The sequence below is a fragment of the Letharia columbiana genome, assembly GCF_014066305.1.
Source record: "Letharia columbiana isolate WasteWater2 chromosome Unknown Sc0000008_s0, whole genome shotgun sequence".
Lineage (NCBI taxonomy): Eukaryota > Fungi > Ascomycota > Lecanoromycetes > Lecanorales > Parmeliaceae > Letharia > Letharia columbiana.
The window spans coordinates 231462-258140 of record NW_023501044.1 but is presented as its reverse complement, the minus strand read 5'-3'; the positions used below and the strand labels follow the sequence as shown (position 1 = coordinate 258140).

The 26679-nt window shown below is 50.6% G+C and overlaps 14 protein-coding genes across 14 annotated transcripts; 6 read left to right on the top strand and 8 right to left on the bottom strand.

Annotated features, from left to right (window-relative positions):
- Positions 1–1451: 1451 nt before the first annotated feature.
- On the bottom strand, positions 1452–1982 carry HO173_003417 (uncharacterized protein; the record flags this gene model as incomplete). The annotated part of the gene is made up of 1 exon (XM_037305344.1): positions 1452–1982. The coding sequence occupies one exon, from the start codon at positions 1980–1982 to the stop codon at positions 1452–1454; it is 531 nt and encodes a 176-aa protein (XP_037167752.1).
- A 177-nt stretch (positions 1983–2159) lies between these two features.
- HO173_003416 (uncharacterized protein) lies at positions 2160–2423 on the bottom strand (the record flags this gene model as incomplete). Its single annotated transcript, XM_037305343.1, has 1 exon — positions 2160–2423. One exon carries the CDS (start codon positions 2421–2423, stop codon positions 2160–2162), a length of 264 nt encoding a protein of 87 aa, XP_037167751.1.
- A 309-nt stretch (positions 2424–2732) lies between these two features.
- HO173_003415 (uncharacterized protein) lies at positions 2733–3923 on the bottom strand (the record flags this gene model as incomplete). The annotated part of the gene is made up of 1 exon (XM_037305342.1): positions 2733–3923. The coding sequence occupies one exon, from the start codon at positions 3921–3923 to the stop codon at positions 2733–2735; it is 1191 nt and encodes a 396-aa protein (XP_037167750.1).
- A 499-nt stretch (positions 3924–4422) lies between these two features.
- On the bottom strand, positions 4423–5469 carry HO173_003414 (uncharacterized protein; the record flags this gene model as incomplete). The annotated part of the gene is made up of 1 exon (XM_037305341.1): positions 4423–5469. One exon carries the CDS (start codon positions 5467–5469, stop codon positions 4423–4425), a length of 1047 nt encoding a protein of 348 aa, XP_037167749.1.
- Positions 5470–5613: 144 nt separating this feature from the next.
- On the top strand, positions 5614–5778 carry HO173_003413 (uncharacterized protein; the record flags this gene model as incomplete). The annotated part of the gene is made up of 1 exon (XM_037305340.1): positions 5614–5778. One exon carries the CDS (start codon positions 5614–5616, stop codon positions 5776–5778), a length of 165 nt encoding a protein of 54 aa, XP_037167748.1.
- Positions 5779–5971: 193 nt separating this feature from the next.
- On the top strand, positions 5972–6556 carry HO173_003412 (uncharacterized protein; the record flags this gene model as incomplete). The annotated part of the gene is made up of 3 exons (XM_037305339.1): positions 5972–6170; positions 6263–6334; positions 6426–6556. The coding sequence occupies 3 exons, from the start codon at positions 5972–5974 to the stop codon at positions 6554–6556; spliced, it is 402 nt and encodes a 133-aa protein (XP_037167747.1).
- A 398-nt stretch (positions 6557–6954) lies between these two features.
- Positions 6955–8796, bottom strand: HO173_003411 (uncharacterized protein; the record flags this gene model as incomplete). The annotated part of the gene is made up of 1 exon (XM_037305338.1): positions 6955–8796. One exon carries the CDS (start codon positions 8794–8796, stop codon positions 6955–6957), a length of 1842 nt encoding a protein of 613 aa, XP_037167746.1.
- Positions 8797–10379: 1583 nt separating this feature from the next.
- On the bottom strand, positions 10380–12266 carry HO173_003410 (uncharacterized protein; the record flags this gene model as incomplete). Its single annotated transcript, XM_037305337.1, has 1 exon — positions 10380–12266. One exon carries the CDS (start codon positions 12264–12266, stop codon positions 10380–10382), a length of 1887 nt encoding a protein of 628 aa, XP_037167745.1.
- A 118-nt stretch (positions 12267–12384) lies between these two features.
- HO173_003409 (uncharacterized protein) lies at positions 12385–13200 on the bottom strand (the record flags this gene model as incomplete). The annotated part of the gene is made up of 1 exon (XM_037305336.1): positions 12385–13200. The coding sequence occupies one exon, from the start codon at positions 13198–13200 to the stop codon at positions 12385–12387; it is 816 nt and encodes a 271-aa protein (XP_037167744.1).
- Positions 13201–14073: 873 nt separating this feature from the next.
- On the bottom strand, positions 14074–15285 carry HO173_003408 (uncharacterized protein; the record flags this gene model as incomplete). Its single annotated transcript, XM_037305335.1, has 1 exon — positions 14074–15285. The coding sequence occupies one exon, from the start codon at positions 15283–15285 to the stop codon at positions 14074–14076; it is 1212 nt and encodes a 403-aa protein (XP_037167743.1).
- Positions 15286–17620: 2335 nt separating this feature from the next.
- HO173_003407 (uncharacterized protein) lies at positions 17621–19131 on the top strand (the record flags this gene model as incomplete). Its single annotated transcript, XM_037305334.1, has 3 exons — positions 17621–18109; positions 18166–18563; positions 18615–19131. 3 exons carry the CDS (start codon positions 17621–17623, stop codon positions 19129–19131), a joined length of 1404 nt encoding a protein of 467 aa, XP_037167742.1.
- A 1702-nt stretch (positions 19132–20833) lies between these two features.
- Positions 20834–22358, top strand: HO173_003406 (uncharacterized protein; the record flags this gene model as incomplete). The annotated part of the gene is made up of 4 exons (XM_037305333.1): positions 20834–21350; positions 21497–21715; positions 21919–21992; positions 22086–22358. The coding sequence occupies 4 exons, from the start codon at positions 20834–20836 to the stop codon at positions 22356–22358; spliced, it is 1083 nt and encodes a 360-aa protein (XP_037167741.1).
- A 220-nt stretch (positions 22359–22578) lies between these two features.
- HO173_003405 (uncharacterized protein) lies at positions 22579–23874 on the top strand (the record flags this gene model as incomplete). The annotated part of the gene is made up of 2 exons (XM_037305332.1): positions 22579–23596; positions 23720–23874. 2 exons carry the CDS (start codon positions 22579–22581, stop codon positions 23872–23874), a joined length of 1173 nt encoding a protein of 390 aa, XP_037167740.1.
- Positions 23875–25686: 1812 nt separating this feature from the next.
- Positions 25687–26166, top strand: HO173_003404 (uncharacterized protein; the record flags this gene model as incomplete). Its single annotated transcript, XM_037305331.1, has 2 exons — positions 25687–25705; positions 25763–26166. The coding sequence occupies 2 exons, from the start codon at positions 25687–25689 to the stop codon at positions 26164–26166; spliced, it is 423 nt and encodes a 140-aa protein (XP_037167739.1).
- Positions 26167–26679: the final 513 nt, after the last annotated feature.

Sequence of the window (26679 nt, the reverse complement as noted above, 5' to 3'; positions counted from 1 at the left end):
AGCAATAGCGGAGATATGTTTGACCAGGAACCTCGTTCAGCTGCCTGTAGATTGTCTAATTCTTGGTTCAACGTCAAAGACCCCTTCATCTCCGGCCTGCTAAAAGTTCCGCCAAAGAGCTCGTCTCTGTTGATGTCTCCAGCATATGTGAAGCCCCTTGCAAGCCATAGCTCTTGCGACTTTCGCCACCCGAGCAGGAAGAAGAAGCAGCAAGCTCCGATAATGAGGGCCAAACCAGCGATTCCTCAAACAGCACCTCCTGTTGTTGCCGTAGTATTGGCGGCATGCGAGGAGGGAAGAGTGGTGCTTGCGAAGCGGATACTGTCACAATAACCGCTCTTTGTGAAATGGGAGGAAGACGTTCGGGGGCCGGTCATAGAGGCCTTGGAAGTGGTAGAGGACTCTTGAAATTTCATAGAAGAGGATAGTGTGGAGGGGATGCGGTGCGCCGCAAAGGGATCGATATTGCTCTCTGTTCCATTGACCACCCAGGCACCGTTTTCACTACTGCGACATGATGTGGCCTGCTCGCCCTCCTCGCAGCAATTGCTTCAGTCGTCACACTGAGTGATTTAAAATCATTGTCTACCTCCAGTTGGGCCATTTTGCATTGTCAATGGTACATGACTTGATGCATTCCGGACTTTGTCAAGCCGGATCCGTACATGCTGCCCCCTGTATGGTCTGGCCGTTGGAGTTCTGACACAGACCGTCGCTGCGATATACGACCCCAGATTTTCAAACTAAGGAAGTCAGAGCTGGAGTCGAGAGCGCCCACGCACAAACCAGAGTCAGCATTGCTCATCCGAGGCCAGAAATCTCAGGTGTGAAATAGGAAAAGGAGCAGACATCCATCCAAGAGTGAAGGTGACAGCTGCGAAGGTAGTCCATCTCGATCTCTCAATGCAGCAATGGCTATTCGCGGCCATTCCAAAATCCTTGATCCCTTGGGCAGGCTGATAGATGAAGGGGACACGGTATGAATAAGTTTTTTGACAGCTCAACTGTCTCGAGTAGTGAAGGAAGTATTCGCGCTTTGTATTGCTATACTGATATTAAGTAAACATGTGCATTTGTAGACTTCAGCAGCCGCGGTTCCAGATCGTGTAAAGAATCGAATGATATAAAGACTATCATGCAAAGCAAGTGTGTCAACCTAGGCAAACCTTTCTGCGAGCTTCTTCCACTTCCCTAGCTGGACCCAACCCGTCTATCTCACTATCTAAAGACCGTCTTCGCCCTTTGGTCTGATCACCTGGCCCGCTCTGACACCAGACTCAGCCTGCCCACGGTGAACATTTTTCCACATGGCTTTTAAGCTTGTCCTTTCGTGCAAACCCACCGCGGCTATACTTACACCAAAGCACAGGACACGTGAACCTACGAGCATTATTTGTACAGTGCTTAGAGCTATAATGCCGTGTCAGATCGCCCCAACGGTTGGTGACATACTAGCAATGCTCTTCGAAGCAAATGAATCGTCCCTTTTGGCTGAAATGGGACTTCTCGTGCCGGGATAGTGCATTGGTGTAGCGATTCACTGTCGCGCCGTCAAGACCTCGGGCCATCCAGTCACAGGCTGGTAGACGGCAGGAATATTGTGCTCTCGGCACCAAGCCAGGGCTTGGAGCTTTGGATGAGAACCAATTTATAGTGTGCAGATCCAGACAGACAGGGCAGGAACATGTGCGAGCGGAGCCAGAGTCTCCGGCATCGCCCCTCCTTCCTTCCTCAGAAACAGCCGGGGCTTCCGAGGTAGAGTTCGGGAATGGTTGTCTACCGAGACTGACGTGCTCATCGTCTCCGACGCTAAGGCATGCAGTTCCAACGACATCATGCGCCACATGATTGAGATCTGCCGCAGGTAGGAGGCTGCTACTATCCCACGTGTCTTCAGCAACCGGGAAGCTAGCTGTTGCGGTAGCGTCGCAGGCGTCCTGTTGCACCATGGACTGCTGAACCCATGCTGGCATATCGTGCATCGTCGCTCGGTGACGCACAACGCCATACTGCGTCTGGGTTGCGGAAGAGGCTATTCCAAGGTGGGACCAATCCTGAGCGAAGGATTGATGTCCAGATAGCGGCTCTTGAGCTTGCTCAAAACCAGGCAAATAGGTTTGCTGACTGTACGCCCCTTGGTTAGCCAGTAAAAAAAAAGCCTACCCAGCCTCACAGCCCTGCAAGCCGAAGTCGGTCGAGACGATTTCGGAGTAGACCCCAGAGCCGAGAAAGTTGTTCCAATCGGCTGTAGTGCTATCCATTTTGACGCGAACGAGCGCCCTGCTCGGCTTGTAGGGGCAAAAGGGCGTTTGTTGCGCTGGCAAAGCCCGACCTTCGATGAGGCTGAGAGAGGCTAAGTAGCGAATCAATGCTGGAGGAGTTGCGACCAGAGAACCGGGTGAGCATAATAAGACTGGAAACATGTTTGGGGTGAGCGTTGTTTATGTAGACCCCCCAGGAGGACAGTTTGGTGCGGGTGGTTTGTCATGGTCGACTAAGATTATGGCATCCTTCGACGGACCTGAGTCTAAAATGTTATCTCATTGTTTTGGTGGCCACAGCATGATCACTATATCAAGATTACCCTACGTAGGCCCCCGCCACTCACGTTCCGCCCACATTGCCCAGCCCGGTCCCTTTCGCTGCCATTATGTCAAACATTGTATAGCAAACAGCAGCTAGTGTTCCCCACCCCAAGCCATCCCAGGATGTTGAAGTGACCCCATGTCATGTCATGTCTGCATACCCATTCTCTGCACTCCCATCCTCTGCACCCCGATCTCTGGCACCGTCCCACCAGGCGTCGACGATGGCGGCCTTTGCAAAGTCTCTCTTGGCATTGGCGGCGGTGAATGTTCCCTCTTCTCTTCATGTTCATCATGGTGGCTCTGCTCCATCGTGGCCTGTGTTGAGGAGTTTGACACCTGTGGTTCTGGCGACCGTTGAGGTTCGTCCACTGCTTTTGTTACAGGTTGTACGGGCTCACTGCCGGCGGTGTAGACCCATGAAGGCTTGTCTTGGGCTGGCTTTGGTAGGTCTTGGCGCGTAGCACTGTTGAATTGGGTGTAAATGTTCCCCTTTTTTGGTTCCGAGTAGGACGTAACGCCGTTGGCTTTGTGCCGATGCATGTTGGCTTCTGGCGCTTGATAACTGGGTGCTGGGGTAGGCGATGTGTGGGCTGTATCCCTTGATGTGCTATAAATCAGGTCGATATCTGGGTCTGAGATTGGAAGCTTTGGTGGCGAAGCAGTCGCACGTCCATTGTAACCGTCCACGTTCGTGGTTTCTTCCCGTACTTCAGTCGTTGTAGACTGGGTGGCTAGCGCAGGTGAGGCATGAGCACAGGGTTGCAACCCCTCCATCCTTTCCGGAAGGGTCTCCTTTGCAACCGCAACGGTAGGCGGTGATGTGGGTTGCACGCTGCTGTACCGTCGCGCCTGCGCAGGTTTCTCGACCAATTCACCTTCCTCATCACCGGTATCTTCCCCTAAAAGTTCCTCATCTCGTACTCCCCGCTCCTGACTGTACTGCCTTTTCCTGGATCCATCCCCCCCACTTCGGCTCCCTTCGCCTTCACTATTCCCGTCTTCCTCCTTACGAATACGTAGTATGAACGGATGATCTTTCAATTCCTGCTCCTCCACGTCTTTCCAGCTGCATTTTGCATGTTTCTTCGTACAACCCATACATGCAGTCAGGTTTTTCAGACAATCCATATGTAGCCGTCGGCACCGGTCACAGGGCGGTTGTACCCTATCACCGCGGCTAAGCTGCTCCATGCGTGCCATCATATCAGCTTTAAATGGTCCGCTATCCTCGAAACGATCGGTTGGCGAGGGTTTGACATATGGTAAAAGTGAAGCAGGAGTGTTCGGTATTGGCACTGGGGAGGCCGCGCTGAGGAGTGCTCCCGCATACTCCATCGAATCCGCGTACGGTTTGAACGAATTTCTAGGCTTTGGAGGGAGGGATGGCCGGGAAGTCGCAAGCGAGGAACGACGTGCTGCCTCGAATTCGCCCGATGAGCGATCACTGCTGGTGTGAAATTTGGTGAGAAGTTCGGCTCGCGTCGCTGCTGAAGCTCCATGTATGGGTATCCCTCCGTTGGTGAGTGGTTGAGCAGTCCGAGGATACTCTTGTGGCGAGCCATTGTTTTGACTTGGCCGGTCGTCTGGAAGCTGATACCTGGAATTGACGGCAATGAACCCGGACTTTGGCGAGGCTGAAGCGCGTGGTTTCCCTCCGTTGGTTTGATGATTGATATGATACCTCGGCTGTCCCAAATCGAATCCACGGATAGACGGGCTGGGAGCTCCTTCGACGGTCACGGCTTCAGCTTCTCGCCTTGCAAGTATGGCGTTCTTCCGATTCTTTAGTCTATGGTTTAGTTGTCTGGCCCTCGCCGACACTGCTCATGGTCAGTTAAGTTCGGATCATTCCCCATGTAGATACGCAGAACTCGCCTTGATCAGCTAGTTGCACAACCCCACCCAGGTTCTTCTCCAAAATCTCCAACGTCCCCAACTCCTTCTCCTCATCCTCGCCAATCGGCTGCGGCGGAATCAACTTTTCCGGCATCCCACTCTTAATCAGTACATAATCCTCTTCACTGATCTCCACCCGACACTGCTTCGTATAGAACTGGCAGACCCTGTTCCCCTCTCTCATCTTCTCCAGATTGAATTGTTCCGGTTTGTTGCGGGCAAATTCGACAACGTCAAGCCAGCCGACGGATGTGCCTTCTTTGCCGTGGGTTTTGAGCACGCGTGGTGGGCCGTCAAAGATACGTTCGAAGCGTTGGATGAGGATGGGACCGAGAGGCCTAGCGCCGAGGTTGCCGGCCATGGATTCGTGGCGGTGGAGGACACCATCATAGTCGGAAATGAGGGATAGTATGGATGGGAGGGCATCTTCAGGTGAGATCAGAGGGAGAATCTCTTGGTATTGACGAGCTAAATAGTTGATCTGTAGATGATTTGCATTCGTTTTCGGCACTTTGGCCGGAGGTGTGGGCTGTCGATTAGGTTCCTCACCCGACAGACTGCGCTTTCGCTTAGTAGAGGAGTGGTCTGCTGGTATGGAGGGAGGTGAACCCATGTGGTTCATTGTAGCTGTTTGTGGGTTCTTGCCTAATTGCTTCCCCAAGAGCTGACCTCGTCGGAAGGGCTGATGTACCGAGGTTGAGCGGTGGGAGGGGGTGGAGAGCGGAAAGTTTCCTGGGGTCGGAGGTTTTGTTTCAAGAATGGCGGCCCATATTTCTGTAACAAAGAAGACGGAAAGAGATGAAGAGGACAACGTAAAGGATATACAGATCGTACGAAAAAGAATGGCGAAGAAGAGCACTGCGCGTCTTCGGACAAAGGTTGCAGTGGATTGGATTGGGGAGGATTTCCACCCTCGGCCGGCAATCGGCTGTGGGCGCTGTTTTCGCGCAGGTGAGCTTGTCTTACCCCATCCAACCAGTGCCATTATTGATTACCTTGCTAAAATCGGAGCATGTATCGGTAAGCATTAATAGCGTACTATAAAGACGGTATTTATGTATCGGCTAATGTTAGTGTGTACCAAGGTAGGGCTGCTGCTAAGCGTTTGGAAAACTGTCAGCCAAACAACATGTCCAATAACGACGACAACTATGGCATAAAGACACAGATGGTCACAATAGATGTCGTACTTGAACATAATGAAGGATCCATCTTACTTACTGATTCTAAGATCCCAGAGTCCACAAACCCAAAATCTGCATCTACCTCGCTTCAACCTTATACTCAGCCTTAGGGCAGGCATGTAAAACCCGATTAGCTGCCTATTTAGTACGGAGAACGGGTATGTAATGGGAAGTAAGAAAACGACAAAGAAACTCAGTCCAACGCATCCAGTCACATTCTAGCCCCCACTCCACCCACCCGCATTTCCTCTTGGTGCTCTCGATTATTACACCACCACCAATCGCAACGCATGCGCCGCTTCTATGTCTGAGAGAGGCAACTTCAGAGGCCGTGGGGGAGGAGGAGGAGGAGGACGAGGAGGCGGTGAGCGAGGTCGTGGAGGGGGTGGAAGAGGGGGAGGACATACACAAGGTGCTGAGAAGCCGAAGAAAGAAAATATATTAGATTTGGCCAAGTATATGGACAAAGAGATTATGGTAAAGTTTAATGGGGGGAGGGAGAGTGAGTTGGACACTTGCCTGATGCTTTGTTCTTGGGCGTGCAGTAAGCTGAGTTTGGCTTGGGCGAGATGCTGATTTGTGTGATTGGAATAGTACAAGGGACTCTGAAGGGTCACGACCAGTTGATGAATCTGGTGCTTGATGATGTTCAGGAGATGCTGAGAGGTACGTCCGTCCCGGCTTGCGCTCCCTCCAACTCCTTCTCAAGTTTGCACTGTTATCCTGCATTGCACCTGCTGACGGGTATTGGCTACAGATGACGAAGGCAACACATCCACCCGCTCCCTTGGCCTCATAGTGGCTCGCGGAACACTGCTCGTACTTATAAGCCCACTGGATGGAAGCGAGGAGATCGCGAATCCCTTTAACAACCAGGAGGAGGACTAGCTGGATTAGATGGAAGGACTGAAAACGGGCATGAAAGTCTGGGGCTCGGAATGAGAAGAAGAGGGAGGGCAAGCAAGATCCAAGATCCGGTCATCACACTAATTGCTGTGAACCGATTGAAAGGTTTTATTCTAGTGCAGACTTGCCTGAAGATGGTATAGAAATCAGAGATGATGGCACTCGCATAGCGCCTATGCAGAAGTAGCCGCATCAGCGCGAGAAAGCTGAAAAGCGCATATCGCTGAAGGATAGTCACATACTAGTAAAAGTTATGAGAAGGTTCCTGAAGGATTGAAAATTTGAGATTTGGATGATTGTGGATCGGAAAAGAGTTCATGCAACTGGCTATGCTATGAGCCCTCCTCCTACGTACCTCTTCCCCTAACCCTCCTATGACTTCACCAGGTGAAAGACTCCTCGATAAAGTCAACTGTAGCCCCCTCACCAACAACACCCCTGACAGCCCCCCTAACCTCATCCGCAAAAGCCCCTGGTCCACAAACCGTCACCACCGTCGCGCCGACCCTATTCGGCAGCTCCTTGCCCAGTATGACAGCCGGATTGCAGCGCCCGGGGAACATCTGCACAGTCTCGCTGCGGGAAACAACTTCTCTCGCACTCCTTGGCTGTGTAACGAAGAGCAGGACTTTGAGCACTTGCTTGCGGTTGCCCATTTGCAAGATCTCATCCATCCAAGGGCGGATCCATTCGAGGGTCTCGGTGTTCTTGACGGACCAGCACAGGACGACTTTTTGAGTTGCGACTGTGCCGGCGCGGTGACCTTGGAGCAGTTCGCGGACGTGGCCGATTTGATGGGTTATGCCTACACCAGCGGCGAAGAGAACGACTGTACCATAGGAGTGGAGGCGGTCGATACCACCGTAGGGTCCTTCAACCAAGCCATAGGTCGTTAAGACGCCGTTAGGAGACGCGCGAGCTTTGTTGAAAAGGGTAGCGGTCATACCAGTGCGTTTAGCAATGATGAGAGAGATGGTTGTGGAGGTGCGAGTTGGGAGCTCAGACATAGCTGATTCGACGTCGGTTTTTGTGACGGAGAGCTCTTCGATTTGGGGAGTGAGGTAGGGTGTTTGGCGTTCGTCTGACCAAGCGATGGAGAAAGGGTGATTCATCCAAAAGGAGACAGTGGGGAGGTAGAGGTAGGTGTGAGTGCCTGGCCTGTAATTCCATGGTCGGACTACCTCGATGCTGACTCTGCATGCTTCGACATCTTTGCCTGGGAGCGCTTCCACTGTAACTCTGCTGAATCGACGCATTGAGACGTTGCGGTAGATGATTCGGAACAAGCGAGCTGAGCGTTCGAGGACCCAAAGTGCGATCACCCAGTCGATGTATGACTCCCCAGGCAGAACGCCTAATCTGCAGTGTACTTTGACACCAATGATCGTGGCCACGGCGAGAACTTGATGGACGTGCAAAAAGAACTCATAAAATGCATGGCGAATGGTCGATGGTGCCTGAATCATAATGATACCCAGGGCCACTGTTCCAAGCAAGCCGTAGGCTAGGAATGGACTCTCTTGAAGATGTTTGCTAAGTCCCTTCATGCCGGCAGCGTCATACTCATTCCAAGCCCATGCGAGAGTATGTGCAAAAGTCTCCACTGCTACGACCCTGCCAATCCATCTGTGGAAAAGGTTGTATGTGTCGAAGCTGATGCGCAATAGCGGGATGAAAGGGCTGTTTCTGCCAGCGAGGATGACCAGAGGAACCATATTGACGATGGCAAGATGACCGGTTCTTCCGCGAAATTCGGCGATGCTCTTGGCTTTTGGCTGGCTGTAGTCGAGGAGAAGGCAGTAAATGGTGTTACTCAACAGATACGCGAGCAACAAGACCGTATGAAGCCTTGATGGAAGGGTTCCAACATTTATGGCCCTTGACAGCTGGATTTCTCTGTTATGTCTCTTTCTCCATAGCGGGGCATAGAAGACTTGCTTCTTGAGACTCGGCCATATCGAGGTCCTATCTTCCGACCAGTATGACTGCTGTAGAGATGTGGAATTGAGATTCAGGAGGTGCCGTAACTGTGCGTTTGCCATCTGCCCAAAACGCACACAGAGGATCACCAGGAAAAGTAGCCCTACCGAGAGCCATAGCATGTATGTGAGGCTGTCATCGAGTGGTATGTCAACCCCAGTAAGACCGTACGTGTAAGGGATGATGCTCTTCGCGGCCTCAGCTGCCGAGGACGACTTTGTGCCGTTCATCGGGCTACTCATGGTTTGCGAAGAATGCCGCAATCCTAGAAAAGTGTATTAGGTTGAATCGTATAATTGTGACCAGCACAGGTCAAGATCGAGGTACCAGACCTTGGATGCGGAGGAAGGGAAGCAGGAAGCGGGATTTGGTGATGCGATGGAGAAGCTGGAGCCTGTCCGCGGTGTATATCGTCGAAGATGGTGGATGTTTCGAGGTCCTTGTGTTGATAGAATTGCAGAGAAGGATTCAGTTGTAGCGTGGAGAAATGTCTATACTTGAGAGAGATAATGGACAATGGGCGTTGTTGACAGACACAATGGCACTGTACCGATTGTCTTGTACAATCTTTGTACTGATTTGTTCACCAACTATGTTTGTCGAGACATAGATATTGAGTTTGTGCGTTTTTCATGCAATTGTTTCTTCCTTTGTCACAATGAAGCTTGGCCGCATAATGATGATGATGCGACCACCGCCTCAGACGCCGAGTCTCGAGATGCACAGCAAGTCGAAGTCAGAAGCGAAGGGAAGTATGGTGAGGGTGCTTGGCATGATTAAGATTATCAAAAGAAGGTAAAGGTATAGTAGTAATTCATCTATGCAAGGTGTCCGACGTCGCGAAAGGTCTCAGCGAGATGAACGCGAAGGGGGGTGAATTCATCACTGTCGCCATAACACAAGGGCTATAAACATATGGAAGATCAACGAGAAGGTCTCACAAAAGTGAAGTGAGTGGATGTTGCAGCATTACAGTACCTTCACCCTACAAATAGCGCAAACCTCGGTCCTGGCCTTGTCCAATGCAGAGCTTTGGGATCATATGGTCCTCGTAGCGCCGAGATCTCAGCATCATATCGGCACCTTACGTTCTTCATGTTGCCTGCACCTCTAAAGTAGGGTAATGTCGAAACGTAAAGCAGGGCGCCAAGACGAATCATTAAAAGCCTGAAGAAGGATCCGAACAGGTCGTGAAACAAAGCAAGGACAGAATTGAAGGAAGCTTGAGTGAATGAATGGATGAAAGTCATTGTCGTCGGCGCCAAGCTTTGATTACTATATAGAAGCTTACGCGTTTTGAGTTAGCTAGGCGCTTACCCTCTCTGATTGGTTGCAGATTGAAGCTGATGAAACTCATTATGAGTTCATCGAACGATGATTGGTGATTGGTGATTGGTGAACCCAAACACAGTCATGTGCACGGTGGTACAGTATTTTACTCGATAAAGCACGGAAATTGTGTGGTTTCCCCAATTCCTGATTCTCGCACCGAACGCTATGACGTGCCATTACGACTTGCCATGCACTCACTCCATTGCCCTCATCACTTGACTCGTAAGCAAAAGGCGAGTGCTTCCTATCTACCGAGTTACAGCTAGGTAGGTAAATATATAAACGATGTGTGGCGACATGTACAATCCAACTTCTATATAGCAGACTTCCCCAGACCAAAAAATCAAATGCAGGTACCGGCTGAAGAAGCTTGCGGAAGATCTTCGCCATTTGCTCATTCATTGCATGAAATATTGAACCCGTCTATTGTGGTCTTAATCGTATGCACCAATCCAAAACACTCACTCGACTGTCGTTCATCGATGTAGCGCTTTTACTTCTTTTTCTTTCCCACCCCATCCATTTCGCCAAGAATAGCAGCGAAGCTCTTCGACGGGTCATGCACCGACATCGGCCTAGCTCCGCTTGGTGCCACTCCTGGAGGCAACGGCATTTGCTCTAGTCCAAGAGCCATAGGGGCCCGCCGTCGATCAGGTGACTGTGAGGCTGTTCTCGATCCCGGCGCTGATGGCATCACAGGCGGTAATAGATCATCAAGATCCGGCTCGTTCTGCGACTGGACATCTGGCACCTCACTGAACCCTGCCCACTTATCCGCCACCTGCCAGCAGTGACTTCGGCGGTAGATACCATCGACGCTGTGTTCAACAACATCAGCTGGCAAGGTCACCAAGGCTGATCCGCCAGCGATGCGGTAAACGCTCTGCTTTTGGCTCGCGCTCTCTTGAACCCATGGTGGGGATCCTTTGGGCACCTCACAAAGGAAGTACTCCACTCCCTTCGTCCATCTCGCACCAGGAGCGTCAACGATTACAAGGGGCAACGCTTGGATCACTGCATACATGAAGATCCACTGTCCATAGCGTAGGTCAGCTATCTCTTCGATAGATTTTCCGTGCGCAGTCCTTCGCTCGTAGGCCATGAAAGCTTCGAGGAACGGTGTTGCCTTCATCGACTCTCGATTATAGGACTGCATGAGTGCTTTGTTAATCTCATCGTCCCGGAGTCTCTTCACACACTCTTTCTTCTGCTTCTTTAGGTCAAGTGTGTCGAACCCTCGCCTTGTATCGAACAATGATGGCACTCGAGGGGTGTCGAATGGCACTGGCGGCTGAACTGGAGGAGTACTGCGATCATATTCATCCAAGATTCTTCGCAAAGCGCGTGGTGCTGGCTCTTGCGGATCGTCCGGATCATGGGATGGAATGTCCGCTGTGCGAGTAGTCAGGGAAGTGCGGTCCACAAGAATGTCGTAGAGATCTGAGAAATCTTTATACAGCTCCCTCAGTAAAAGACGATTCAGTCCGCTTTCCTCAAAATCGTTCTTCTTTGACTGAGCTTTTGGCGGCCAGGCTCCGTATTGATGCTTGTAGAGACTCATGATGTGTCTTCGCATTGACATGTATGCGCTCTTCCAATCTTTGAAGCGAACAATTTTGCTTTCGCTGCTGGTACTGGAATTTGCAATTCCGGCGAAAAGAGAAGGAAAGTCAAAATCCTCCAACCTCGTCTCTATATTTCGAACGCGAGTATAGAGATCCAGGTTTGCTCTCTCTAGCCTTTTTCGAGTAAGGTCAGTGATTAAGTGGAGCTTGGGGCTTTTAAGTCCATTGATGTCGTCGTATTTTCCAACAGCATGCACAAATCCTTCGTTGTATAGATCCCAAGATTTCATGCGTTCTCCGAGGATCAGAGCTTCGATTGTCTTCTCACGACTTGATCTCACGTCTGCTAGTCCGAATTCCCGAATGAAGCTTGCGAAGTTCCCTGCCGCTTCTTCTCCAAGTGTAGAGCCATCAAGATTCGTAAAGTCGTAACGCTGCAGTACATCAGCAATCTTCAGAAAAAGAATGAACACCGATGCCTGTTTAGGCGTGGCCACCAAAGGCTGACCTGCGAGAAACGCAATCACGTTTCGCATTGTAACAAGCATTTCGACATCTTCAGTTGTAGGTAGCGCAGTTGCGTCGCTTAGATCGACTTGCAGCGGTAGCGGAAGACAAAGGTGAATGTCTCTTCGTATTGGCAGTTCCTCAAAATAATCGCTAACAGACCGCGATCCTTTAGAGCTCTCTTGATTTGAGGACCCCAGCCGTTCTGTGGGAAAAAATGTTGGAGCGTTGAGGGTTAGATGTTGGGTGCGCTCCATGAATGACTGTTGTTGCCAATCGTTCGCTTCCCGCTGGTTGTGTTCTTGCATTCCGCCATGTGCAGCGTATACCAACTTTTTGGAGGCAGCAAAGAGGGCTGAGTCAATCTTGAATGAAGGGCCTCTGCCACCTTCCCTGGCGTGTAGATATACCAGCGTATCGCCATGGTCATTCCAAAGCTCTGGGACCTGGAGAGCTCTTAGCTTTAGGGAATAATTCAAAGGAAGTACTTGGGAAACTAACCCTGTGGAAACTTGCCAGCGCCGAAAGATCGTATGGTATTTTCTCATTAGGTGTGACCATCCAAGCCTGCGTACTGTTCGCATTATTTCCTTCATCCTGCCCCGCCTTTCGAAGTTTTCCTGGCATCCAGCTCCTCCGTTTGGCAAGCTTTGCCTCTGTCGTAGGCGTGAGGGGACGATTCGTTGGTGTTTGTGGACGGAGCCTTATTGGAGATGCAGGACGTGAGGCTGGTTGAGAAGGAGGACGAGATGGAGGGCGACTGCTAGGTGGACGACTACTAGATCTGCTGTCAAATGGATTGCCCCTGCTAGCTGGTCTGTTGTCCATTGCGTCGCCTCTGCTGACTGGTCTGCTGCCTCCGAGGGAGCCGCCAGGCGATTGCGCCCGAATTGGCAGTGGCTTGAGTAGGGGAGGAGGATTGAGTAGGACATCGTCGTCTTCGATGCGAGGCAGAATCGTAGGATCAAACGGGGGTGTATACCCAGACGACTGTTCGGTATGAAGATTCTGTAGGTGAGAAGTAGGTCGTAAATTGGGCAGGGATTTCCTCGAGAGATTGACGGAATTCCGCTGTTCCGAACCGAGAACATGGCTCTGTTCTCCTGAAACATGGATGGGACTTTGATTCTGCTCCCTTGGAGGTCGCGCAGGATGAATTGAGGGTGACATTCGAGATTCGCTGCTCTGGTCGGAGATGTTGCTGCCCATCGAGAAAATGGAGGAGATGCGCTTGGCTGCCATTGTTGCTGCTGGCATTCGCAAACAGAAGGAGAGTTTTAGGATTATACTTGCAAGTCAGTAGCTGAGGGTCCGGAGGTCCTTCGATCCTGGTCTCACGCACACAGCTTTTCTTCGAAAACGATACGAGGCTGAGACAAAGTGGATGTAAAAAGGGCCACGCGGCAGCTTGCCGAAAGTCGTTGAGCTCCCGAGTACTCCATGTAGTAAGACGAAGCCGACTGCCCAAGGGAGTGACGCTGCTCAGATAAAGATACTGGTCTGCCAGAGAAAGGAACGACGTAGGCTTTTGTTATGTACTTTAGTTTGCTGTGCCCGTTCGACAACAAGGAAAATTTGACGACGCCCGCGGATTAACCGGGAGATCCGGGGTAAAAGCTCCGGCTTGCTTGGCATGAACTTTCTCACTGATCATCCCGATGAACAACATACATAGCAATGATGCACCAGATGCTTCAGACATTATTGAATCATGCGGGTCAGATTCCTGCATTACACTCTATGAAATGGTCTCGTAATTCCTCAACGTCATTCCTGATCACAATTTGCTTTGGAATACGGAATGACGTCAGTAAGAGCCACGGTCCAGTCTAGATCTTTACGTTTGAATTTCGACCTGCAGGATTTGCGTTGCATGAATTTATGCACTGCTCGCTGGGTCATAACGTCATCAAGCCCACCGTGCACCAAAGAAGTCCACACCAGATCGCCGACAAGCCTTCTCTCCAGCTTCAATGAACGGGTTTGGCCCCGAGATATAAACCCAAGTCCTACCCCCATTCCCCATTATCGAACCGATCGTCTCATCCATGTTAAGGCGATCGCGACCTTTTCCGGTTAGGAAGGCGCGCACCTCTAGCCCAGGTGTCGTGTTCACTACTGCAAAGTCAGATCGTCAATCGGATCAAAGACAGAGGATCCTTGCTTACCGTGCCAGAAAGGGAGATCGATGTAATCAGCCTCCCGCACACTCCACACGACCACACATCGCTTCCAAATGCTCGCCGCCCCTGAAGGTGCCAAGAAGCTTGAAATGGAAAAGTTTCGCTCTAACGGGGCGCCGCGTATCTTCTCATGCCCAAACATGGTTGTTTCTGGCTCCAAGGCCTCTATCGTGGACTGTCGGCGGAATGCTGCAGCGATGGCGATGGCTCCGGTGACGCCTGTGCCAGCGACGAGGCAGATGACAGTATCGTAACTTGCTGGATTAGCAGGCGTGAAGTATGGCCCTTCAAGCCGAAGAGTGGTTTGGTACTGGGTGGAAAGTCGCTGTCTTTGGAGATCTGATTCTTCCATCCTTTCCGATGGTGGCGACAGGTCTACTGTCACTTCATCAACGAGGTCGGCAAGTTTGTTCGTCCATTGTCTCTTTAGACGCCTTTCAGGAGTTTGTTCTGTCATGGACGTGGAGTAACTCGATGCTTTACTTTTGCGGAAGAGAAATTGGATCATAATGTTCTTGTCTGAGTCCGATGAAGAAAGCTTCTGTGAGGCCAGGTGCGTAATGGTTGTGAAAGGGTGGATTTCTCGTATGGAGGATTCGGTGTGGTGTATGTGGAAATGAGCAAGCGGAGAGTGACATGCGCAACCTTTGAGTCGATTCCGTGGCAGTGGTACATTCAGACAGAACCACCCTTTACCAACAGCTACCAAAGTACTGTCCATCTTCCCACTCAGCTCATAGATCCGCATGCCCCAGTCGAGTACCCACATGGCTAATCCAGGTGCTGTGCAGTAGAACATCGTACTCGCGTGCAGGCAAATGACGACGACGGCTATTATCATCAGCAAGTGTGTAAAGTAAAAGACATTGAAATGCTTTCGCCTTATGACTGGGAACGTGGTGATGAAGACAGCCAGCATAATCAAACTAGTCGTGAACCCAGTGAAGATGAGCGACGCCCTCCAGATACCAAGTGAGGACGTATTGCCGGGCCAGACCTCGTGATACAAATATGTGGGGTTCAGTACTGGGAAGACCGAAGGTAAGTGGGCTAGGTTTCGGGCGTGGTTGTAGGCCGCGACCCATGATGCGTAGAGTAAACCATGGACCACCACCAGAGCGAATAGGACGTATGCCTGGATCATGTGAAAGGCATACGTAGTTGATGCTGACAGTCTGAAGAATGAGGACAAAGCGCTCTGGATGACTTCGGGGTCAGCAGTTCTCTTTTGTAATGAGAACCGAGGTGTGAAACAGGTTCCTAGGATATTGTACTCCTGCGACAAGTCTCGCTACCCGACACGTAGTACGAATCAGAAGGAAATGTTTTGGATGCGATAACTCACGTTTCTAGCAACCGGAAGTAGGACCATTCCCATGGTGACATCGCAGATACTGTCGACGTTCTCCAGTCAGCGAATATCCTTTATGGCCGGAAAATGGAATCATGAAAAACATGCGGGAGTCCCGAAACATGCCTCAAGAACTCCAAGGCGTTCAAAGAAGGAAGTGCGAGGCTAGGGAAGTCGTACTGGCCTGTCAAGGCAACAGCGGCCACACGCCGATTTCCATTCATCATCCCACCCTGTTCTCCCCTGGTCACGAAGTACCCTCGCAGACGCAGCCACCATATGCCAATGAGGATGCCGTAAAGACTCAAGACCCAAAGGATGACCAGCACTCCGCTAATTGTCAAAGATTTTCGAATGATGGGTAATTGGTTGGTGTAAAGTTGTTTATGGAGGCTACGCCGTATAGATGGATGGAAGGCTCGCAGGGCCAGCATTGTGACGGAGAGGGAAAGCCAGCAGTACCAAACGACGATGTGAAGTCGCGCCTGGAGCGGAAATAGCCACTCTCCGCAAGTTCCTGCATAGCAGTGGTGATCGGATCGAAATGTGAGACCGAGAGATAGAGCAAAGGAAGCTATGAGACTTCCAGTTAATGGCCATAAGCAAGTCCTTGGTGTGATCCTTTTCATTGCGATGATGGTCCATTCTCGAAGGCTGGTCCATATGGACAGCCCCGTAAACTTGGGGGACATTGGCTATTAGTACCATAAAGACGCGAACGCTAGCGGTGCGCTAACCTCTCGCCCTCCAAGGCGTAATTGATTAGGTTTGGTGGAGACCACGTGCTAAACAGACATTCCAGTTAGATCAAAGTAAATCAACATTAGACTATCGTGACATGGTTTTCGTTATCGATCTAGTGAAATTCAAATCCATGGAAAGAGAAACAACGTAGTTTATGCGTATATTTTACTGTCTTCATATATTTCATATATACTTATCAACCCCGTATTATGTGAGACGTCGGTTGGTCCGCGCTCCACATTCCGATTTTTCTTTGTAAGGCAGAATTTTGAAATCCTATCTGTTTCCGAAGGGATTCCTGGATTGCCGTCGGGTTCGTAGGTCAGATATGGAATCTTGACAATCCTTCGATGTTCACGTCCGTAAGCCTGACCTCGTGTGTTGGTGAAGCTACGCGTATGGTTGAATGCTCAAATCGCATTTGTTTGTAAGGCACCGTCATTCGTGGGTTTCCATCGTCCGGGTACACTGCGCAGGGCACGAGCAGAACCCGTTATCAAGTCCTCTGGGAGCTGCGTCGGGCTGACGCCTTTTCATGATCCTCCGAGCTTGTCCAGCTCGAAAGGACTCATGCATGGTGGGTGGGGAGACGTCGATGAGAGATCCAGGCCATACAATAGAGCAGGTTGAAATGTAAAAGTTCACTCGAGGTCTTGCAGGATCATTACCCGTATGATCGGACTGCTTCCTGACGGGGTACCCAGCGCCAACGGCGGGATCTTGAAAATCATGTCAAATAGTAAACATATTGGAGTCTTGCTCTCAGCGACAGAGTATTGTTTCAATAAAACCATAGAATATCATACGTCAGGATACACAATAAGACGATGAAGAGCAGAGGGGTTTTCAAAGGGAAAAGGAGCTTGTAGCAAATGATCAAACGTTCAGATAGTAATATTGAAAATGCATCTCTTTTCTGCGACCCTTGATGCCTCGTCGCCTCGAAATGGCGATTGATAGACAGCAAAAGAACCATTTGCGGACGACCCACCCTGAAAGAAGCGGGAGCACAGGGATCCGAATGGCTGAAATGGCCGCCATTGTCTCTCTCGCATTACGTTGAAACTCTGCCGATCATCGCTATCAGCTGGCTCCGTTGCCCATATCCTCTCAAGCGCAGCAATCGATGATCGACTGCAAGACGCAGATAATACCAGGCCACCAACTGAGCAGCTCTGGAACAATAACGAAGGATCGCAAGTAAAGCAAGGCTGGTATGTCGAGAGTTCGGCGAGAGCGAGAGGATGCAACGCTCCCGAACCCAAGTAGAAAATGATTCCCTAATCTTCTACGAGTAATCTTGAAGGCTTATTATTAGTCATCCATCTACCAATAATCGTCACCCTTCACCTACTTTGAGACAACAACCTGATTCACGCATAAGATGACTGGTTCCTCCAAGCCTTGGTCTCTTATCGATCTACTGAAGGGATGGCCAAATCCGTTTCTGCTGCCCGCGGTCCAGATCAAGATAGCCTCCTCTATTGCTCTCTCCAATGCTGACATCTCCACCCCCGGTCTCCTTTACGGACCTGATGATGGATATGGACCGTTGCGAGCACACATCGCCGACTGGCTTACGCAATTCTACCAGCCCCTCAGCCGGATATCGGCCGAGCGAATCTGCATTACTGGAGGGGCCAGCCAGAACCTAGCATGCATTCTCCAAGTCTTTTCAGACCCGCTTTTCACGAGGAATGTATGGATGGTGTCCCCAACATACTTCCACGCTTGTCGGATCTTTGAGGACAGTGGCTTTCATGGTCGGCTGCGGTCTGTGCCCGAAGATGAAGAGGGGGTTGATGTTGAATACCTGAGAAAAGCGTTGCACCAAAGTGAGATGAAGGCGCAGGCAGAAGGCAACACGCAGCCGGTATGACACAGGAGAAGATTCAAGGTAGAACACTCTGCTGAGCTCGTCTTTATCAGACTCTGAAACCTACACGACCATGGAGCAAGATCTATCGGCATCTCATATATGCCGTTCCTACGTTCAGCAACCCGTCGTCTAGGATCATGAGTCTCCAACGTCGTGAGGAGCTCGTCCAAGTCGCCCGCGAGTACGATGCTTGTATCATCACGGATGATGTCTACGATATGCTACAATGGCCCACGGACAAGACTGCCGTTCAGCCTAGCAGAGAGCATGCCTATCTGCCTCGTCTTGTCGACATCGATCGGACATTGGAAGGCGGTGCCGAAAGGGAGGGCTCTGACGGATTTGGAAATGCCGTCAGCAATGGCAGCTTCAGTAAGATAGCAGGGCCGGGGTGTCGAACAGGCTGGCTGGAGGGTACACAGAAGTTTGCTTGGGGGACTTCTCAAGTGTAAGCTTTACAGTGGCAATTACTGTCGACCCTTGTTGACATGCATGGTAGTGGATCGTCGAAGTCCGGTGGGGCACCCTCACAGCTGACCTCCACTTTTGTGTCAAACCTCATCGAGTCAGGCGAACTGCAGCGTCACATCTTCAAAACTTTACAACCTACGTATGCCCGGCGATACCAAAGCATGATCACGGCCATTGAAGAACATCTACTGCCCTTGGGAGTGAAACTACCTCAGACAACTCGTGACGTGGTGGGTGGCTACTTCATCTGGCTGTCGCTGCCCGCTCCGATGCAAGCCGAAGAGGTTGCAGTGCGTGCACAGCAAGAGGAGAACCTCATCATAGCGCCTGGGCCCATCTTTGCGGTCTATGGCGATGAGAAGGCAGTAGACCTCGAGAGGAAGGTCAGAGTATGCTTTTCGTGGGAAGAGGAGGCAATGCTGGCCGAGGGTATCCAGCGCCTTGCTCAGGTGATCGGCAGGATGCAAAGGAATCAGCGCCAGCAAGAGGAAGCGACACCATCCCCGCGAGAAGGAAGCAGCTTCCTGGTAGAGCGACACCGTTGAGCTCCGGGACATCTAATTTACCAGGAGGCTGTCTATTAATGAAAAGGAGCACAGAAGTCAATGCGAGGTACCGGACCAACGGCAGAAATTTAAGGCAATCAAACGAGTCCAAAGCATGGCTGGTCACAATCTCTTTGGGCGGCAAATCAGCATCCTCAGGCTCTCGGCAGTACCCATGACACCAAAACATTGTTTCATAGCTTCCGATGCAAGTCACCCTACGCACGAGCGCGCTGCTAGCTTGCGGGGAAATATGCTAAGAAACCTGGGGTATATTATTCGCCGTTTTCGCACCTGAACTTCCTAGCTTAGCTCGTCAAAAATAAAACTTAGTCAATCACGGTGTGGGGTCAAGTAATGGGCTTCAGGGTTCATAAATCATGCGTCCATAGGGAATGACTTGTGCTCTTTTCTCCGGCGTGTCCTGCTATGCATAAGGATGATCGGAAAGAGATGAATCGAATGCAGAGAAGGTCGCCATGTAACGAGTGCATCCGTGGTAGAACAAAGCAAGAACAATGTCATCGTCGTCATCCATGTCCATGATCATTAGATTTGCAGGCCGAGCACGAAGGCCAAAATGTGAAAGATCTCGGAAGGAACTCCGAACTGCCCAAATGGTTGGTTGCTCTAGATACCCTGCCTAGCGCGGGCGACTGCCGGCGCTTCAAGACAAAATAGCCAGCCACTCAGATCAACCACATGCCACTTATTCAACCAAAATGATACTCGCAAGAACACTCGTTTCATTTCTTTGCCAGCCATTCATTCTCTGAGGTCCAAAGGACGCGCATGTTTTGCCTGCAGGTCTTATCGTTGTTTCGGAAATAAGGGTCCACCTTCATTTGACTGTCTATTGACCGCTTACTCTCAGTGCTTCCTAAGGGCGGTCGCCAGACTATGGTAATACTTACGGTTAAAGTTTCATAGCAAGTAGACCAGAACAAATCCGATGGTCACAGTGGTGTTTCGGGCTTCTATTCGCAGCCTACCGCCGGGTGAGGGGGCACGAACCGGCGCAAGGTTCTCAACACTAGGGTTCATCTCAACCTCCATTCCTGAACACACAGCCTTACACATGACTGGTCCATTCTTACCCCGACCATCCCCTGATGCCTTTGAATGTGACTCGAATGGCCACTTGCGTGGGCAGCATGTCCGTCTCCTCAGTATGCGGATCAGGAAGGCCATGGCGGGGAAGGCGGTGCCTATATATCCAGGCAGGGCGCAGGGAGGGAGGGTCAAGACCCAGGAGCTCTTATATCAAATCAACGCGCGGCAAACGCAAGACCAAAGCCCCCTTCACTTGTAAGCTGTTTCATACCTTTTACCCTACAATAGGCATTGCCCCATCCTCGATGCTATTCTTTGTCTTCATGAATAGGCATTGCCCCATCCTCGATGCTATTCTTTGTCTTCATGACACATTCACCATTGCTCAAGCGCGTTGCTACCTAGACGACCTCTTTGTATTATCTAACGCACAGTCCTTTCACTTCTGGCACCTGCCAAGTCTTTCTTTGTCACATCTCCTTTCATCAACAACATCGAACGTTCATTGTTAGCCCACAATTATCTTTGTGTCTCCTAATCATAACTACATCTCAGCGCTGGTTCGCTGATATCTTCTGACCTTAAGTCTTTCTTTTCCATCTTCACCAACCTTCACCACCGCAACTTCAACACAAAAGATCTCATCATCATGGTCCCCTTTTCAGCAGCAGCGCTGTTCGTCACCCTTCGCGTCCTCCTTCTTTCCGTCTCGACTTCACCGGTTGAAGCTGTGCCGATGACCTCCAACGTCACCACCCACAGCAAAGTCGCCTCAACCTCATCGTCGTACTGGGTTGCCAACATCCAGCGCCAAGGTACTGTTGCATTCGGCGACGCATCTTACAAGGTCTTCCGTAATGTCCAGGACTATGGTGCAACTGGAGATGGCACCACCGACGACACCGCAGCGATTAATAGCGCCATTACCGATGGCAATCGCTGCGGTCTAGGCTGCGATTCCAGCACAGTAACCCCAGCTATTGTGTACTTTCCACCAGGAACATACCTGGTTAGCGCGCCTATCATCCAGTCCTATTATTCCCAGTTCATAGGCGATGCTGTTACTATCCCCACGATCAAAGCATCAGCCAGCTTCACGGGTATCGCCGTCATCGATTCTGACCCATACACGAAGGGCGCTAACTGGTACACCAACCAAAACAACTGTAAGTTACATTTTCCGAGGCAATCCTTCCCCATTCGTGCTGTCTTATGAGTCGTCAGACATATCTCAAGATTTCTCTGCTCATAAGACATGTTTCGCGATTCAGATTTCCCTCCCAAAAGAGTAATGCTGACTCTGACGAACTAGTCTATCGCCAAGTCCGGAACTTCGTCATTGACATTACTTCCATGCCTGCTACTACTGGCGCATGTATCCACTGGCAAGTTGCTCAGGCTACCAGCCTGCAGAACATCGTCTTTGAAATGGTTCAAGGTGGCACCGACAACCATCAAGAAGGCATCTTCATGGACAACGGTTCGGGTGGATTCTACTCTGACCTGGTCTTCAATGGGGGCAACTACGGCAGTAAGTTATCTTTTTCTTCCTTCCTTCTAGCACATTTCGAGTCTGCATTACCATTCGTAGATAAAGAAACTTTCATCTACGAACGGGGATGCTGACTCCGAAACGTGCTGTTGAGACTGGTTTTCGACTTCTTACTCCCCAACCATGTCTAGTTACTCAAACCTTTATCTAACGATGGGAATGCTGACTCTGAAATGTGATAGTGTTCGTCGGAAACCAGCAGTTTACTACCCGAAATTTGACCTTCAACAACTGCAACACCGCCGTCTATATGAATGTAAGGCACTTTTCCGAGTTCTTCCTTCATGTTCGAGAATCACTTTTCAAACCTTTATCTACAGATGGGAAGCTGACTCTGAAATTTGTCTAGTGGAACTGGGTATGGAACCTCAAGTCTATCACAGTCAACAACGTAAGTTTCCCAGTCCTTCCTTTCTCTAGTTATTCAAATAGTTGCGGAAGGGAAGCTGACTCGCGCGCGAGTGCGCGGGGTTGGCGTAAATATGTCAAACACCCCAACCAACCAGACCGTGGGCTCCGTCCTAGTCCAAGACAGCAAGTTCGTCGGAACGCCAAAAGGTATCATCACAGCCTTCAGCACGACTGGCAATACTCCGACCACCGGCAACACGCTCGTCATTGACAATTGCGATTTCACCGGCAGTACGGATGCCATAGTCAGCTACACTGGGGAAACGATCCTCGCAGGTGGTTCCGTGGTCTCGTCATGGGCCCAAGGTCACGCATATACCACCGGCGATGACGGCTCTGCATCTGCCGCAACATGCGCAAGTGCGGCTGCGTCAGCCTCCAGCACAACGATCCAAGGGCCATTGACCGCAGCTACCAAACCCGCTATTCTCATGGATGACTCCAATATCTTCGAGCGCTCCAAGCCCCAGTATGAAAGTGTCGCATCCTCATCCTTCGTTAGCGTGAAATCGGCCGGAGCCAAAGGTGATGGAGTATCCGACGACACTGCCGCCTTGCAATCAGCCATGAACGGTCTCAAATCTGATCAGATTCTCTACTTCGATCACGGTGCCTATGTTGTCACTTCCACGGTCAAAGTCCCCAGTAACATCAAGATGACTGGGGAAATATGGCCCCTAATCATGGCTTCCGGTACCGCATTCGCCAATCAAGCATCGCCAGCTCCCGTCTTCCAAGTCGGCCAACCAGGCGACACCGGCGCGGTCGAAATGAGCGATCTCATCTTCGAGACCAAAGGGCCAGCCCCAGGTGCAGTCATGGTGGAATGGAATGTCGCCGAGTCCTCTCAAGGTGCCTCGGGCATGTGGGATGTCCATATGCGCATCGGTGGCTCGGCTGGCACTAGCTTGCAAAGCAACACTTGTGCCAAGAACCCCAATGTCACGGCCAACTACAACGCGAACTGTGAAGGTGCCTTTCTTCTCCTGCACGTCACCACTAAAGCGACTATCTACCTCGAAAACAACTGGTTTTGGGTTGCCGACCACGAGCTTGACCTCGCCGACCACAACCAGATCAATATTTATAACGGTCGCGGCATTCTCGTCGAATCGCAAGGACCAGTCTGGATGTACGGCACCAGCTCTGAGCACAGCCAGCTCTACAACTTCGAGTTCGCCAATGCTCAAAATGTCTATGCTGGGGTCATCCAATCCGAAACACCATATATGCAATCCAATCCCACAGCCCTTAACGGCGGTTTCACGCCCAGCGACACCTACTTCGACCCCGACTTCAGCTCCTGCAACGGCGATGCCGGCTGCGAGAAAGCGTGGGGTCTGCGCATCTTCGCTTCCAGTGATATCCTTGTCTATGGCGCAGGGTTATATTCATTCTTCGATAATTATGATCAGACGTGCCTCGCTACCGAAAGCTGTCAAGTCAACAGTAAGTGCCCTTTCCCCTTTCTGAGTTACTTCTTCCCCTTTCATACCCTTTCCCGAGTTTTAAGACATAGCAGAGAAACATGTCTTGCTCTTCAACCGTAAAATACTGACTCCGAATGATTAGTGGTTAGCATTGAGTGCAGCACGGCAATCTACCTATGGGCCCTGAGCACCAAGGCGAGTACGAATATGGTCACTGTCGATGGAACTGGGGTTGTGAACGAGAGTGACAATATGTCTAACTTTTGTCAGACGATTGCTTTGTTCGAGGAGGCTTAAACAACGCTTGCAATTCGCGCGGTTGGGAGGAAGCGGAGGATTTGCTTTCTTCGCTTTCTACGTACATATTTCAATGACCATGAAGTTTGCTTTTCGATTCAAAATACATAGCTCAATATCTTTCGACTCTCATGAAATCAGCTTCCGAAACAGATTTCTCCGTTCCCAAGGCAGTGAGATATATCATTGCGGAGCGAAATAAATGGTGACTTTGAATAGTAGAGCGGAGCAATGAGTAAGGAGTATATAGAGTGGAGTAGATAAGCTTAAAATATCAAAGCAGATTAATAAGCAGCTTCGCTGATATGCCTTTCGTTTGTGTCGCTTTAACCATGAGGACAAGGACTGACGTTCGAGGTCGCCCCCGCGTTTCGTGACGAATTCGCATCCGGTCTCGCGGCATCTCCAATCTCCAGGCTTGCCGTAATGGGATCGGTCGTTCTCATGCCCAAGACGCTTGGGCAGATTATCGTAGTGCTCTCTCGCATCATTCTTTGTTGTCCATTGAACAGCCAGGAATACGGTGGCCACTCTCGCATCATTCTTTATTCTTTATTGACAGCCAGGAATACGGCAGCCAAAGGTCCTCTCATCGAGACACCTATTAATAATAGAAGATCGGACTCCCAGTGGTTTTTCGAAATAGCGCCAGTAGTCATCAAAATGGCCATCGGGACAAGTCGTGCAAGTACGAGCCTGATCAAATACGAGGGTTTCCAGCTCATGGGAGTCTTGCGTGGAAACATTTCGCCCTGCCTCGATTGGAGAGACTGTCGAGGCTGGCGCCTGTTGAAGTAGAACGGGGTCCAACACGGCTTCTGATGTCTCAAGGTTGCTTGGACGACCACGGTGCCGATGCTGGTCTTGGCTTGCGATGGTGTCATTTCCGAGACCCACTTGAGCCAAGGCTCCTTCGCGATCCAAGTCTACGCGTCCGGCAGCGATGTCGTATCTTTGCGACTTTTGGGTAATCGTAGGGTTTATGCTGGCTTACGAGCTGCTGATTGTGCCATGCATGGACGGTGGTTGAAGGCCATTCTGCAACGTCGACTGGTTTGTATCATCCGAGAGGCTCATCATCGCTAAGCGAGTCCAGGTGCGTGGCAGGGTAAAAGTAAATGTTTCTGCGCCCCTATGTCAGCCAGTGAAACAAAAAACCTGCGCAACCTGACCCGTCTGATCACCATGCATGCCGGGTCCGGTATCGCCCTGATCGACATCATCGGGCGGAATGATGAGTAGAGCCCCAAAACGATGTCATCGGTCCAATCAGGCATGTCGTTGTCCATTTCGAAGGTTTTGGGGGTCATGATTGGGTTATAGAAAGGGCGCGGGGGCGTTGAGGGTGTGCGGGCAAACGCCTCGCTTGCGACGAGGCTGAGAAGTCGATAGGATGCAAGGCGACATTGCAAAGAGTTGGCGACAGGGTGAAAAGAGAGCAGGGGGGGCGCGTTGCTTCTATGTTTGCTGTGTGGTAATTATGAATTGCAAATTAAATAAGAATGCTTGGCAAAGCTGATTCAGCTCCGCCTCCGACTTTTTGTTAGCGTCATTCATAGAAAATTGTAGAGAACGTACTTGCCACTCTTGCAATAGCCACTGTCGTCTGCTACCTCAGTTGGACATTCGTGATACCGAAGCTAGTGGGTATACACGCTTTTCCTGGTGTTTTGCCTCTGACTTAGGTCTTAGCGAGGCATAGCATTGATGATTGTAGAAAGCGTGTAGATTCAGTGGTGGGGCTATCAGCTATTATGTAACTGATAGAGAACAAAGCCACGGCTATCTATGGCTAGCTACATGAAAGGAATAATGATGGAATTGAAAGGACGTAGGAAGGACGCATGCATAGAAGGAACTAGACACGCTGACATTAGGCGTGTAATAGCCACATCGCCAGCCCTTGCTCCGGACGCGATGCCACCATTCAGAAAGGATCCCTCTGTACGCCAGCGTGCCCAACTCTTGCTCGAATCCCATTGGCGACCTGAAGCCGTAGCTGCGGATGCCTGTTCCAGTGTATCGACGGCGTATCGATGGGAGCGGAACCTTGCTATCTATGGTGACACCGTGATCCCTCGTGACAGGTACATTCATACACAAGGGCGATGCCGCAGCCTCTCACCTGCTGCTTTAGACGCTCTTCTTGACTACCAGCGTCAAAAGCCGTGGCTGTATCAAGACGAATTGGCGCAGTTCTTGAAAGAGGAGTGGGATGTCGAGGTCCACAAGTCCACCGTCTGCAGGGCTCTGAAAAGTACGTTCTCTACAATTTTCTATGAATGGCGCTAACAAAAAGTCGGAGGCGGAGCTGAATCAGCTTTGCCAAGCATTCTTATTTAATTTGCAATTCATAAAAGCAGGACGCCCTGGGTTAAGTGCACGGCGGGTCTCGGCAGCCTGTGACGTGCTATTGGATGCTTGAGACTCCGGATCTTCGAGCAGCTTGAACCTGAAAGAGGCAGTTCGGACGGAGCCGTTGTAATCTCATTCGGTATCTTCTAGTATTTTCAATCATATAACACGGCTGTGCCAGTAGATAATAAACGAATCCAAAGAAATCTAAGATGCAGTCAACCCCAACAGCTTTTTTCACCGCAAATTGACTCCTCGCCCTCAACGTCGCCCCGCAAAAGTATAGCACCCAGATCCCTCCCACACATGCCACCATAAACGCAGCCAATAAGCTGATCCCCTGTCCAATTCCCAGATTCACATACAAGGGCCTTGCAAACAAGATGGCCCCTGCTGCCATGGCAGATCTCGTGAAATCGTTGCTTGCGAAAAGACTAGCCGCATACTGCG